We start from the raw sequence: 13,419 nt of genomic DNA on the forward strand, positions 1-13,419 counted from the left end.
CTTGGAACATTTCTTCAGATTTTCCCCACTTTTCATTGACTGTATGATTTTAAAGAATATAGGCCTATTGTTCTGTAGGATGGCCCTCAACCTAGGTCTATACAATATTTCCTGATGGCCAAACTCATGGCATAAATTCTGAGCAGAAATTCCCCAGAAATGATAGTCTTCTTAGCACAAGACTTGGGAGGCATAGAATGCTGATTTGTCCCACCTCGTCAAGTTGGTGTTTATTGTAAAAATACTGCTTTCCTGTTTTGTGGTCAAAACAGGAGTATTTGGAGGGGAGATCATAGATTATGCTAATATCCCGTTCCTCATGGAAGCTCCATCTACCAGCTTTACCATTCTCTGATGACACCTGCCTAAATCAACCACCAGTGATGGTTACCAAATGATGACCTATTTATATAATTCTATTTATATAATTCCTTCTACACTTATTAGTAGGCATTTCACACTAAGGAAGAGATTTTCATTCTCCTCCATTTTTTTATTCATTTATGTCAGTATGGACTTAAGGATTCCTAGTTTATGCAATGGGTTATAATCAATTACAATCATTATTTATTTTTATGTTCAAGTTGTCCCAGGTTTCAGCCATCAAGTTGGCTCCTCTGTCATTTTGATATGATAACATCATTTGTTAAACATTTCCTTATTTTCTGGCACAATTAGATGGTTCAGGCTCATCTTGTGTGTTCCCTGGCCTGATCCTTGAGTCAGCCTTACTTCCAAGGAGTTCTCATTCCTTTTAGGAGAGCATGGTATTTACAAATCAAAGTCTAGGCACTTGGTCTGATCATTGCTATTGAGGCATCATAGGTTTTAGGCTTTCTCAGGGGACACCTAGAAAATATGTATGTGTATACATATATACTATGTATATCTACTACTATATCTGCCTGTTCATATATATTGAAAAAGACAACATGATTCATAATGACAAATCCAATTCCAATCCAACACCAAGGGTTCTTTCTTGCCTCCCCTCCTTCCATGTTTATAAATCCCTTCTCCAACAGTGAGAAACATAGCTCTTATTAACCTCAATAACGTCTTTGCTCTATGTAACCAATCTCCCAACCACACCAGCCCCTCCATGCTTGCTTCCTTCCTATCAGTGCTTTCTCATTACTGGCATGCCAATCCCTCCACTCCTGGAAAAGAAGAGAAGGGAAGGCAAGGGGAAGGAAAATGGGAAAAGGAAAAGGAAGCAGATACTTACTTTTAAAACACCTTCTACAGCCATCTTCCCTTCATGCCCTAGTAAAATAGTGTATGGATAAAGCCACTGGATTGCATGCTTGATTGACATCATAGGAAAGGAATCCTATTTAGGAGCAAAAATATATAGGAATGACCAACATCTAAGATAATCACAGAAAATTTATCTGAAATGTACATATGACATTAAAATTGCCTTATAAAAATAACCAATAGGTTTCTGGTGTGTTCTAGAAGTCACAAAAGCAAATATTCATTATTTTCTCTTCTCTTCCTGTCCCATACCCCTTTCCTAGGTAAGCTTACCCACTTCCATCTTTCATCTATCATCTGTGTTGATGGCTCCCATGCTTCTACGTCTAGTCCTGACCTCTTTCTTAAGGTGTAGACCTGAACTCTCAATAGTCTGTTACACGTGATTATATGAGTATCCCATAGACTCCCACTTGAAACAGAACACATTTCCCTACCCTATTCATTCCAAAGAACCTCATCCTTCTTTATTCCTAATTAGAGTTTATCTCATCCACATTCACCTCACTAAATTTAGAAAGTGTTTGTTATCTTCAAATCCTTCCCCAAAATCAAATAGCACTCTAAGTTCCGTTCACCCCACTTTAAAGTTTATTGACAGAAACAATTAAGGAAATTTGAACTATGAACTATTAGATGAACTATTAGATGCTGTTATAGAATTACTATTAATATGGTACAGAGTATGATAATGGTGTTCTTGTTTTACAGAAGAATGTCCTAATTCTTTGAAGTTGCATATTGAAGTATTTAAGAGTAATGACTGCAATTTACTTTTTTTTTTTTTTTTTGAGACAGAGTCTCACTCTGTTGCCTGGGCTAGAGTGCCATGGTGTCAGCCTAGCTCACAGTAACCTCAAACTCCTGGGCTCAAGTGATCCTACTGCCTCACCCTCCCGAGTAGCTGGGACTACAGGCATGTGCCACCATGCCCGGCTAATTTTTTCTATATATATATTTTTAGTGGTTCAGATCATTTCTTTCTATTTTTTAGTAGAGACGGGGTCTCGCTCTTGCTCAGGCTGGTCTCGAACTCCTGACCTTGAGCGATCCTCCTGCCTCAGCCTCCCAGAGTGCTAGGATTACAAGCGTGAGCCACCACGCCCGGCCTGCAATTTACTTTTAAATGGTTAGGAAAAAAAGAAAAGAAAAGGAGAAGTACAAGCAAGCAAATGTGGCAATGTATTAACAATGGGTGATCCTAGGTGAAGGGATTATGGGTGTTTGTTTTACTATTTTTGAACTTTTTTTAGATTTGAGAATTTTCAGAATAAAAAATTCTAAGCAAAAACAATAAAAAGTAAAAGATTTGATAAACAGGAGAAGAAATGCTGTTCTGGATATATAAAACAATGTAAACAATACCTAACTCCCTGACTCACAGGAAACATAAATAAATGAATGAACAAACACACACAAGTAAGTATTTAAAAATAAAAGTCTCTTGCGTCAGACAGTATCTCCACTACCCTGGATGGTGTCCTCGGTGGGAGGGTCTCACTAAGTCTTACAAAAGCCTATTTGTTCCCTATGCATCCAGGTTCTCTCCTCACCAGCAACAAGGTGTCGTCCTCAAACATAAATCTGATTACTTCATACCCTACCTACTTCATAATGTCTGATTAGCCACTTCTCCCACATCATAAAATCCGGACAACTTCATTCACCGTGAAAAACATTTCACGATAGGGTTCTAACCTCTCCCTCCACACACACACTTGTTCTAGGGATAAAACATACTCCCATTCTCCAAACATACCAGGCTCTTTTGTGATTGAACACTTTTGTCCATGCTTTGCCCTCTGCCTAGAAGGCCTTTCAATCACTCCAGACACAATTGCCATGCCCATTGTGAAACTGTAGTGGACAATGTCTCTGTCCTACCAAATTCTCTCAGATCTGTTTATATTCTTTCTGTGTGCCTCTCAGCTTCCCCTTCCAACAGTCAGGCGCTGCAGGACTTTTTAAAAAGATTGCCCTTGGGCTCTAGGAGCCAGCTGTGCTTACATGCTGGGAGAGCCACTAGTGCCTGGGTATTTGTGTCCCCAAAGATAACCATTACCCAATGACAGACAGGTGCTAGACCATGAAAGCCCCAGCTCCCCAGCCTCAGGTTGGGACAGCTCTGAGGCCTAACTCACCCTGCAGCACATCTCTTACTTGATTAGGCTGAAGTCTTCCTTCCCTCTGTGGAACTTTTACTGAGATTGCGTGTGTACCTCCTACTCCAAAGCTATAGGTTCTTTAGGGGCTCAGAACATGTCTTTGGTCTCTGTACAGTTTACTGCACTGCACAACAAATTAATCTCAGGCCTTGCAATATTTATATAGGAATGTGAAGGCAAACTGAAGTGATTAATACCCAATAAATAACTTTCAAATTTTCTTTGCTACATTTGGCCATACCAGTTATTAATTTATTTTATACATACCAGGATTTGAACTGCAGCTGGTAAACTATCTAAAGGAAAATCTGGAAGTCCAAGAGTAGATGATTCTTGTGAACAGAGAGTTGTGGCAAAGGACAAGAGCTGAGAAACTCTAGCAGAAAAAAGTGACATTAAATTTTATTTTAATCGTTTTTAAAAAATAAAATGGATAAGTCTGTTAAATGTAAAATAGCTGGGCCAATTTAATTAATCTAAAAAGATGATCCATACTATTAATTCTTAAAGAACAATGGCTCCATATCATAATACTCCATTTAAAAGCCAGATGCTGACTAGATACACAGATATATTTCCTATATCCATTACACTGTGTGATGTTTTTCACAACCTCACCCAAATCTACCCTGTCAGCCTCATCTCTCACCTTTCTCAATCCCAAACTTAAACTCTAGCCACAGGAACTTTTTAGAGCCCTAACAACAAGGTATAAATTTTCATATCCCATGGTTTTAAAAAAAAATCTCTTAGAATTCTTTGATCGATTCTCTATCTGGCAAAAGCCTATTCATTCTTTAGGACCCATTTCAAATACCAATGCCTTTGTGAAAACCCTTATAAAGTCTCAACCACCAATAGCCCCAATATTTTAAAATTATGGTATTTACTATACTATGTTTAACTAAGCTATTCAGAAATCTTTCAACTCCACTAGATCTTGAGTTTTTTGCTGTCAAAGATGATATCTTATTAATTTTATCACCAGCACTTACTAAATCTCCTAACACTGAAAAATTCTTCAAAGAATAGTTGTTGAATAAATCAATCAATCAATGAACAGGCAAAATAAATTCAATGTTAAATGTCCAGAAATTTATAAAAATATACTTACTTCTCAGCGGAAACATTAGCTCCCATTGAATATAATAGTTTAAGTTGGTCCTAAAATAACATAGAAACACATCAAATCAATTAATAAGAATTGTAACTGAGTAAATGTAAATGTTTTATAGACACAATCTAACCTTTTAAATTAAGCAGACATAAGTAATTAATAGCGAAAAATCATTTCTTGATACATTTCATTTTCTAAAAGAAAAGTCAGCCTTTAAAAAAAAAAAATCTTTCAGACAAATAATGGCACAATAATTTTTCTCCTAGTTTCCAGAGATTTTCTTTACCCTCTATCTTTTTTTCTTTCCATTAACTTCTGAGCAGGACATCTAAAAATACAGTAACATTTTTATGGAATTCAATTTCTTGTTATAAATAGAAAAACTATTTTAAAAAATTGATTATCTTTGGTCATACTTACCTTGAAGGGTAGATAATAAATATCTCTGGCTTGAAATCGAGAACGGAGAGGGGGGTCTAATGGATTCCCGGAATACCTCGGCACTGGCAACCCCAAGGCAATCACTCGGAAATTTTCACTGACTCTGACAATCTTCCAAGCATCCAACTCTGTTTTGGTATGATCCTATAAAAGAAAGAGACCCCAAAAAAACTATGGCATAAATGATACAGATTACAGCTGAAAGAGCTGCCAGGCCAAGGAAATTGGGCATTGACCGTTGAGAAAACTATTTGAGAACATTCTCAAAACCAAACTGTCAAGGAAGAGAGCAAAGGAAATCAGGATCAAGATGTCAGGATAGGCTCAAAACATGAATGGTGTTTGAAAAGAAAAGCAGCTAATTCCCCAAGGAACAAAGGAGACCTGGGTCAGATCTCCAAGTGCTAGTCAGTAACACAGAGGAACAGAGTCAGAAAAGTAAGGAAAATATACAACTAGAATATCTCCACTACCTTGGATGGTGCCCTCTGCAGCAGGATTTTTTACAACTAGAGGTTGTAAAAAAAAAAAAAAACAAAGGTAGTCCTAGAAGAGCAGATCACCAGCAGAGTAGATTGCCTGTAGACCTTAAATAGGTAATTATGTTTGTGGGTATATTTCTTTTGCGAGGCACATTATTAACTATGTAATAACTAACACGTTATGAAAACTTACTGCATGATAAGAACATTCCACGGATTTTTCTCATTTAACTTTCACCAAAATCCAAAGAGACACCTAATCTCCTTTTAATATGAAGAACAAACTTAAGTTCAAAGGACTCATATAACTTGCCCGTGGTCCTGCAACCAGTATATGGTGGAGCTGAGAGAATGGCAGCAGTACAGGTTTTGGAGTCACAAATCCTGGCTGAATCGCTCGATGTACACTCTAACTAAATGACCAAGGGCATGTTATTATGCCTTTGGAGCCTCAAGCCTTCTCATCTAGAAAGTGGAAATATCATCATCTACATTATTATGACTGCTATGAAAACGAAATGTGAGAACATATGCGAAAGCAACTAGTCCATAGCAGGCATATGCTAAATGCTGGGATCTTCAAAGGGCACAGCCCATATAGTGTAGAAACTCTTAACATGGCACTCATGGCCTTTCCTGGCAGGAGTCCTACCTGACTCTCCCTGTCTCAGCAACCAGTGCACACCCATCCCCTTGATCCGTCTTCCATGACCCTGTGCTCCAACCTATCTCATAACTTCAGCATCCAAGCAGCCACATGATGCTGCTTTACCAACACTGTTCCTTCTGCTTGGAACACCCTTTCCACTCTGCACAGCATAAACACAAGTGTCCTTCAAAGCTCAGCACAAACATCTTCATAAAAATGAGCCCTTTTCTGATCCCCTCCCTCATTAGACTCACTTTTGTACCCTTTGTTGTATTCTACGCAAGCTTCTATCATTATACATTTGTGCATTTACTTCTAAACATGACTGTCTCATGCTAGATACAAACTCTTGAGAGGACTTTCTACCTCAAAAACATAATAAGGCAAATGTTTGTTGACTGATTGCATAAATTTTAAAAATAATGAACAATTATTTCAATCATATTTTGGTGTGAACCAAAATCACAAATCATACATTTAATTCATAGACTGACACCATGACACTACGTCACATACGCTAGAAAGTGAAAGTTTAGATCTAGCCCTGTCTGAGAAATCAAGAGTACAATCTTCAGAGAGCTAAATATTTCTATTTTTCATTTACCCAAAAATGATAATCAGAATACAAAGTTCATACAAACTAATTGTATCTGTTTTCAAAATAACAAAATTCTACTATAATCACCTCTATGAAGCCAATAACATTTTTGAGATATTAAAATTTAAAATATTGAATTCAGCTGGAAATAAGTGAGACTTAAATTACGGTGTTGGAATCTTTTTACCACAGAAATTATCTTAAAACAGTAGTGTTTTGTGAAGGACTCTTGTCTCTATACTCTGAGGTTCTCATAGGACAGATTCTGTGAATACAGAAATGACATTTACCAATAAACATGTATTCATACTGATATTTACTTTGTGGAAAAAACAGTAGATCCTTCTCAATAATAATAAGTGATTCCTTGTGTACTAAAATCCTTTTGACCCCCATATCCTGAATTCCCATGTAAAATAATACACTCAATAACTTTGCATAGAATTCCACTATAAAAATAAAGAATATATCAAACTTTTTGTTGTGAAGTAACTCCTGTATTTTTAAAAAATGATTCCATATTCTGAGTATTTTTTTCCAAGTCATTTACTAGAAATGGTGAATACTAATAATATAATCTCTAAAAACAAAGAGTTCTTTGCAATTAGAAAGTATCTAAAGAGAAAATGTTCTGCATAATATCCACCTACTTTTAAAAATAAATAATAAAAACAGCTTTCATTTCAGCAAATTAACTATAACAACATGAATAAATGAATTTAACTTTCTCTTATTGGTTAAAATCCTATATTATCTCCTTTTAATTATCTTAGAATGGGATGATATGTAGATAGAGCCAGAAGAAAATGACTATATTGCACAATAAAAAATACCATCTAGAAACTCCCCTAAACAGTAAAGAAACACACTGCTAAAAGGGTTGCAAGATGAGTTGCAGAGAAATAGACTCATACAGAAGGAATAAGAAAAAGATGCTCCTGGCCCTGCCAGCCATGGGGCATCAGTTCAACCAGATCCTCTGATGTCGACATCTATTATTTAGGGCCTAGAATGTTCTGGGCTTGTGTTAACACCCTGGGAGCAAGATCAAGAAGTGTAAGACACAGATCCTGCTCCTGAGCAATCTGCGACGAACTAATAAACTAAGAAAGATTAGCACATATGTATCACTACAGAACAGGTGTGAGAGAGACTGTAGGGCCTAGAATGTAGAGGCAGAGCAATTAGTCACAGAATGCTGGGTTAGCTGCAAAGAGCTTCCAGTGTGGTGCAGCTTGAGCTGAATGAACAAGGGCTGATTGTCTTCTGGTCATCTGTGACATTACATTACCCCATCTCCCAAGCCTCTGAAGAGCCCCACATTCCCTAGTTGTTGCCTTCTTTATACACACATGTACCCCAGCATCTAATCATTTCATTGCACTTATTCATTCAACAAATAGTTACTGAGTACCTACCATGTGCCAGGCATTGTTCTAGGAGCTTGAGATAACTTCAGTGACCCAAATCCCTTCCTTTATAAAACTTATATTCTAGTAAAGGAAGGCAGACAATGAACTAAAAATACAATTAAATAGGATGTTAGAAGACAACATGAAAAAAATAGAGCAGGGTAAGGGAGTACAGAGGCAGCGGGCAGGCAGCAATTTTAAATAGGAGGGTCAGGACAGGCCTTACTGATAACGTAACATTTGAGCAAAGACTTGAAGAAGGTACAGACAGGAGAAGCCAAACAGATATCTGGGAGAAAATGGTTCCAGGAAAAAGGAATTGCCTGTGCAACGACTAGAAGACAGAATACCCGCCTGTTATGTTTAAGGTGGAGTGGAGTAACAGGGGAGGAAGATAGGAGATGAGGCAAGAGGTAGTGAGGCCCCAGATCTTAAAAGGCACTGAAGCAGTTGGGGTTAGTGTATAGGAGTGTCCCAACCTGATGCATATCTTAAAACAATCATTGACTCCTGTGTTGATAACAGCGTTGGGGAGCAAAGATGGACACAGGAAGTACAACTAGAAGATTCTTACGGCAATGCAGGCATAAGATGCTGGTGGCTTGGATCATCAGTGTATCTTTTAAATATTTTATTCATTTCTGTCAATACCTACTGAACTTTTAGTTTCCTGAGGTTAGGAGCTGTAACTTTATTCTGTTTCTTCGCTGGTGCCCAGTGCTGTTTAGAAGTCATTAGGCTTTTAGTAAATAGTTGTTAAGAGAAGGAAGAGAAGGGGAAAAAAAGGAGATAAGAAGAAAAACAAAAGGAAAAATGTGGGAAAGAGAAAATAGTTATTAGACTGACCAAAACAGACAGTAAAAATCTGAGAAGTGTTCTGACATTGTCTGAAAACAGAAAAGCCTTGTAAAACTGCAAACTCATGACTTTACATCAGCAATTTTACAAAGATAAGAGCCTTCTGAACATCTGTCCTGATTCCAATAGAATCATGTCTTATACAACAAAATGGCACTACCCACAGCTTGACAACAAAGATAAGGCGGCCAACTTTTCTCCTCTTACTTGGAGAAGTTTGTCGTAACGCTCGGCAGACATCAGGAAGCGTCCATCTTCAAGCTGCATCTCCCTGTTTTCCAGCAGGTTGTTCAAAACAGGCAGAACATTCCTCTCTGCCTTTTCCAAGCCTTCCAAAATGAGAGTTCTGCCTTCTGTGGCTGCACGAACTGCACACTATTTCCAAGAAACACAAAAGCAAAATGAGAATATCGAAGTTGCAGAGCCTGACCTAATTTTACTTACAATGCAAGTTAAACTTGCGGTTCTTGTTACAGGGACCAGGAATCAAGAGAGCTGGGATCCAGATCTTGTTTGGCTTTTTCTGCCTGTATTATCTTAACCAAGTGATTTTACCTCTTTGGGCCTGTTTATTCATGTGTAAAATAAAGAGACTGGAAGAGAAGACCTCTAAGTTTCCTTTCAGCTTTAACATTTTAAATTATATGCCCAGTGAAATCAAAAACTAACAGCTATCTATGAGCAAGTAACATAATTAAACAGGGAACAGATTCTACAACTGGAAAAGAGAAATGAAGATAGCAATCTGCCCTATCTATCCCACAAGCTTCTCATGAGGATCAAATAAGCTAGGTGAGAAGGCTCGGAAACTGTAAGGTTTGTAAACATGAGTCATCATCAAAATGAATTCAGGTTTAGTGTGATGCTTGATGCTGACAACATTACATACTTAGCAAAACAGAAAAACAGTCAAGTTTTACACTGGCCTACATCAGACTGACTTAATCGGTACTATAAGTCTTCCAATAAATTTTAAGAAATTTATTAATGGAGAAAAATGGAAAATAAAGTAAACCCCCAAGTGATAAGAGACAGGAAAACTGTAATACAAAAAAAAAAAAAATCACTAAAGATGTGAAAAAATATTCTCCTTTAACCGATAGGTCCTGAACAACATAGAAAAAAACTACTTTTTGGTCAAAATCCTTGAAAATCTATTTAAAAAGGAAAACCTCAGTCATGTTTCTCCTGAGGCATTCAACAACAGACAAAGGATTAATGGTGCTCAACTTATATTCTCACTCCCTCCTTAAAAAGTCTTCTCTGGTTTCCATGACACTGCCTTCTTTTAGAAAAACTGTTCCTCCTTTTCTGCCTGTCCATTAAACATAGGTGATGCCCAGAATTACATCCTTAACCCACAGCTCTTCTTGCTCTACAAGGTCCTTCCTGAAAAATCTGATTCAATCATGTAGTTCCAACCATCACCTTTATGCTAACGACCCCCTAATCTCATGCTCCCCCAAGCTTTAGAACTATGCAGTCCCGTCACTTGGATGTCACCAACCAAACCCCATAAGCACCTCCAGCTCCCCTGTACAACACTGAACATATCCTATGTTCCCCTAAAACCTGCTTCTCTTCTTCTTCTTTCTGTTTTAGGTGGGGGTACCATTCATCCATGCCCAGATCCTTGATTCCTATCTCACTTCCTTCATTTAATTTATCACTATGTCCAGATCATTTAACTTTCTTAACATTTCTTGAACTCATTCCTTTCTCCCCCTCCCCTACTTCAGGCCCTCCTTACCTCTCAGATCTCGTCCCTAGTAGTTCAAGCTTTTTCATTTGGCATATAAGCCTATCACAATTTGGCATCTACCTACCTCTCCAACATCATCTCTTGACATTAGTTGCATTGCATGTGGTATTTTTGTGACAATGAACTGGCTATGGCCTCCTACACATGTACATACCATAATGCTTTACCAGAAAATCTGTCTTTATTTATACCGACCCCTTTGCTTAAAACTTAATTTTCCCTATAGTAATTAGCCCAAAAAAGATCTCATTGTTTGAAGGGGGGAAATATATGTCTATTTTTTAAGATTTCATATCCAAAGAAATTCCTACAGTAGCAAAGCTACACACTGTTGATTTTTATACTGTATAGTAGAGCTTAGTTTATTTCAAGTGTCTTTATACTATTGTAAAAGAATAAACTTTTATGAAAGCCATGTTAGACTCGAGATAATCATCCATTTTAAGAATATAAATTCATGAATGATCCTTTGAATCTATCATTACTGCAAATATTTTAATTCTCTTCTACCAAACTAGTCATCCTATTATAGTAACTTTATTTAAAAAAAAAAAATGGATGGAAGGGACTAGTAGCTCCTAAAGAACAACAAAATAAGAATCTCATTTTTGCTAGCTGTTTAAGGGACAAAGCCATAGGCACAGTTTCTGGGACATTAACAGTCAAAATACAAACTACTTCTTAAAAAAATTCATGTTTCAGGTAAGGTCTCAAGCTTTTGTTCACAAGAATATATTTACTCCAAGAAAGCATAGCTCAGAGTAAAAAAAGATACTAATTAAGTTATAATAACCTGTGGCAATATTATTTTTAAAAAGCTAAAATTTTTATCAATCATTGCTACAAGACAGAATAAATACTGTATTTGACTTTTAAAAACTCCACAGGGATGAAAATGCATGTTCTCCGAGATAAAACTAGAACTATACACATCAAAATTTAGCGGTTCACCAACTGTGGGCCAGGGAAAACAAAGTCTTGACAACATAGGACAACAACAAACACTGCAGCTCTGCTTTATTCACCTCAGGTATATTTTGGTCTTCTAAGCATCGAATCTTTTCAGAGGAATTCAAAATAAACTAGGTAGAGAGATCAGAAACAGAAGCTAAATACACAAAGTATTCCTTTCACCTATTCTAATGAAGGTGCTATGACCAAGAAGTTGAGACAGTTGTGATGGATGGAAAAAAGATAATACCATCTAATGATCTCTTGAAAATCCGATCAGTTTTGCACCTCTTCTCCAGAGTAAAATGCACACAGACACACAGACACACAATCACACATATAGTAGGGACCTCAAGTGAAAAACCTCTACTACTAAAGAATGATAGAAATAGAAAATGACCCATTTGGCAAATACTATAGTAATAACTGTTATAGGCAACAGTTATTTTACCATTAATGGATGGCACATTAGGGGGTGAATGTATGATGAGAAACAGGATATTTTTATAGATTCGAAATATCTCCCCACAAGATATTGGATAAATGACAATGTGGAAAATAATGCAACACTGGAGAAACCTAGCAGATAGCATCTTAACCAAGTGATCAAAATAAATATGACCAATAATGAGATGTATCAATTTCACATACTATTAATAGACTCCTAATACGATGCCCTGAGACGGGGCATCATTTCTATGGTGTTCTTGCTAAAAATACATAATTTCAATCAATTCATGGGGAACATCAGACAAACCTAAACTGAGCAACATTTTGCAAAATAACTGGCCTTAAAGAGGAGACGGGAGAGGGCTGCTGTGGGAACTCAGTTGGGGACAGTGAGGGTGGTAGCAGTCTTTTTTTTTAATGATTCAAAGACTTGAGCATGTTCAAATGATGAGGAAGAGGAGCTAGCAGAGGAGTACAGAAAAGATAGTGTATAATTATTGAAATAAAACTATGGAAGCTGCTACTTGATAGTTTGGTCTGTCTACTGAGTAGGAAAGTGGTAAGGGCCTACAGGTTTCTATCAGGCTCTTCCATTTATGCTACCTAATTTAATGCTATGATAGTCCTCTGAAGTATATAATATTTTACCCAATTTTACAATGGAAGAGAGGTTATACAGTTTGAAAATGGCAGAGCTAAAATTTTAGCTTGTCCGTAAATTTTAAGTGACAGAAATCAAGTAGATGAAGAACTAAAAAGAGATCACTAACTAGAAAGTTATTAGTTATTTCAGAGAGTCTAGTTTTACTAGGCATAGGAATTTGCTGTGTACCTATTTAGATTAAAAAAAACAACATCCATACAAGACATTTCTGCGTACAAAAGAGACTCAATTCAACTTAAGATATACATGACCCTAAGCAGTACATGCTACCTTAAAGTCTTCTAGAGAGGAATAAAATCACATTTTCTCAAACTAACACTGTTTTTTAAATCACTGTCAATTTAGTGAAATTCTAGAACTGAACAGCAATAAAACTAGATACCTGCCTAAGTTTAACTGGAAAGTGAGGTAGTAAACAGAAAAGATTCAACAGTCTTTTAAATCAACATAACCCATTACCGCACGATGATCCCCACATGACTTAATCAAGAACTTTGACACCCGCCTTTTTGCTAAATTGTTTTCCACATATAACAAACTCTAATTGTTTGTTTTACTCGTAAACTTACCGGGTTTGGGGTTTTGTGTTTTTTTTTAACTTACAAAAAAA

At 36.8% G+C, this 13,419-nt stretch overlaps 1 protein-coding gene across 1 annotated transcript in view; it reads right to left on the reverse strand.

Moving 5' to 3' along the window:
- The window catches only part of VWA8 (von Willebrand factor A domain containing 8), a 425,342-nt gene that overhangs the window by 322,339 nt on the left and 89,584 nt on the right, over positions 1-13,419 (reverse strand). The window contains exons 4-8 of the mRNA XM_012648214.1: positions 9,190-9,357; positions 4,963-5,127; positions 4,540-4,589; positions 3,693-3,801; positions 1,229-1,333 (exon numbers count right to left, since the gene is read on the reverse strand). Coding sequence (XP_012503668.1) covers positions 1,229-1,333; positions 3,693-3,801; positions 4,540-4,589; positions 4,963-5,127; positions 9,190-9,357 — 597 coding nt within the window. The remainder of the gene's footprint in view (positions 1-1,228; positions 1,334-3,692; positions 3,802-4,539; positions 4,590-4,962; positions 5,128-9,189; positions 9,358-13,419) is intronic.

Source organism: Propithecus coquereli, unplaced genomic scaffold (genome assembly GCF_000956105.1).
Source record: "Propithecus coquereli isolate 6110/MARCELLA unplaced genomic scaffold, Pcoq_1.0 Scaffold11, whole genome shotgun sequence".
NCBI classification, from domain to species: domain Eukaryota; kingdom Metazoa; phylum Chordata; class Mammalia; order Primates; family Indriidae; genus Propithecus; species Propithecus coquereli.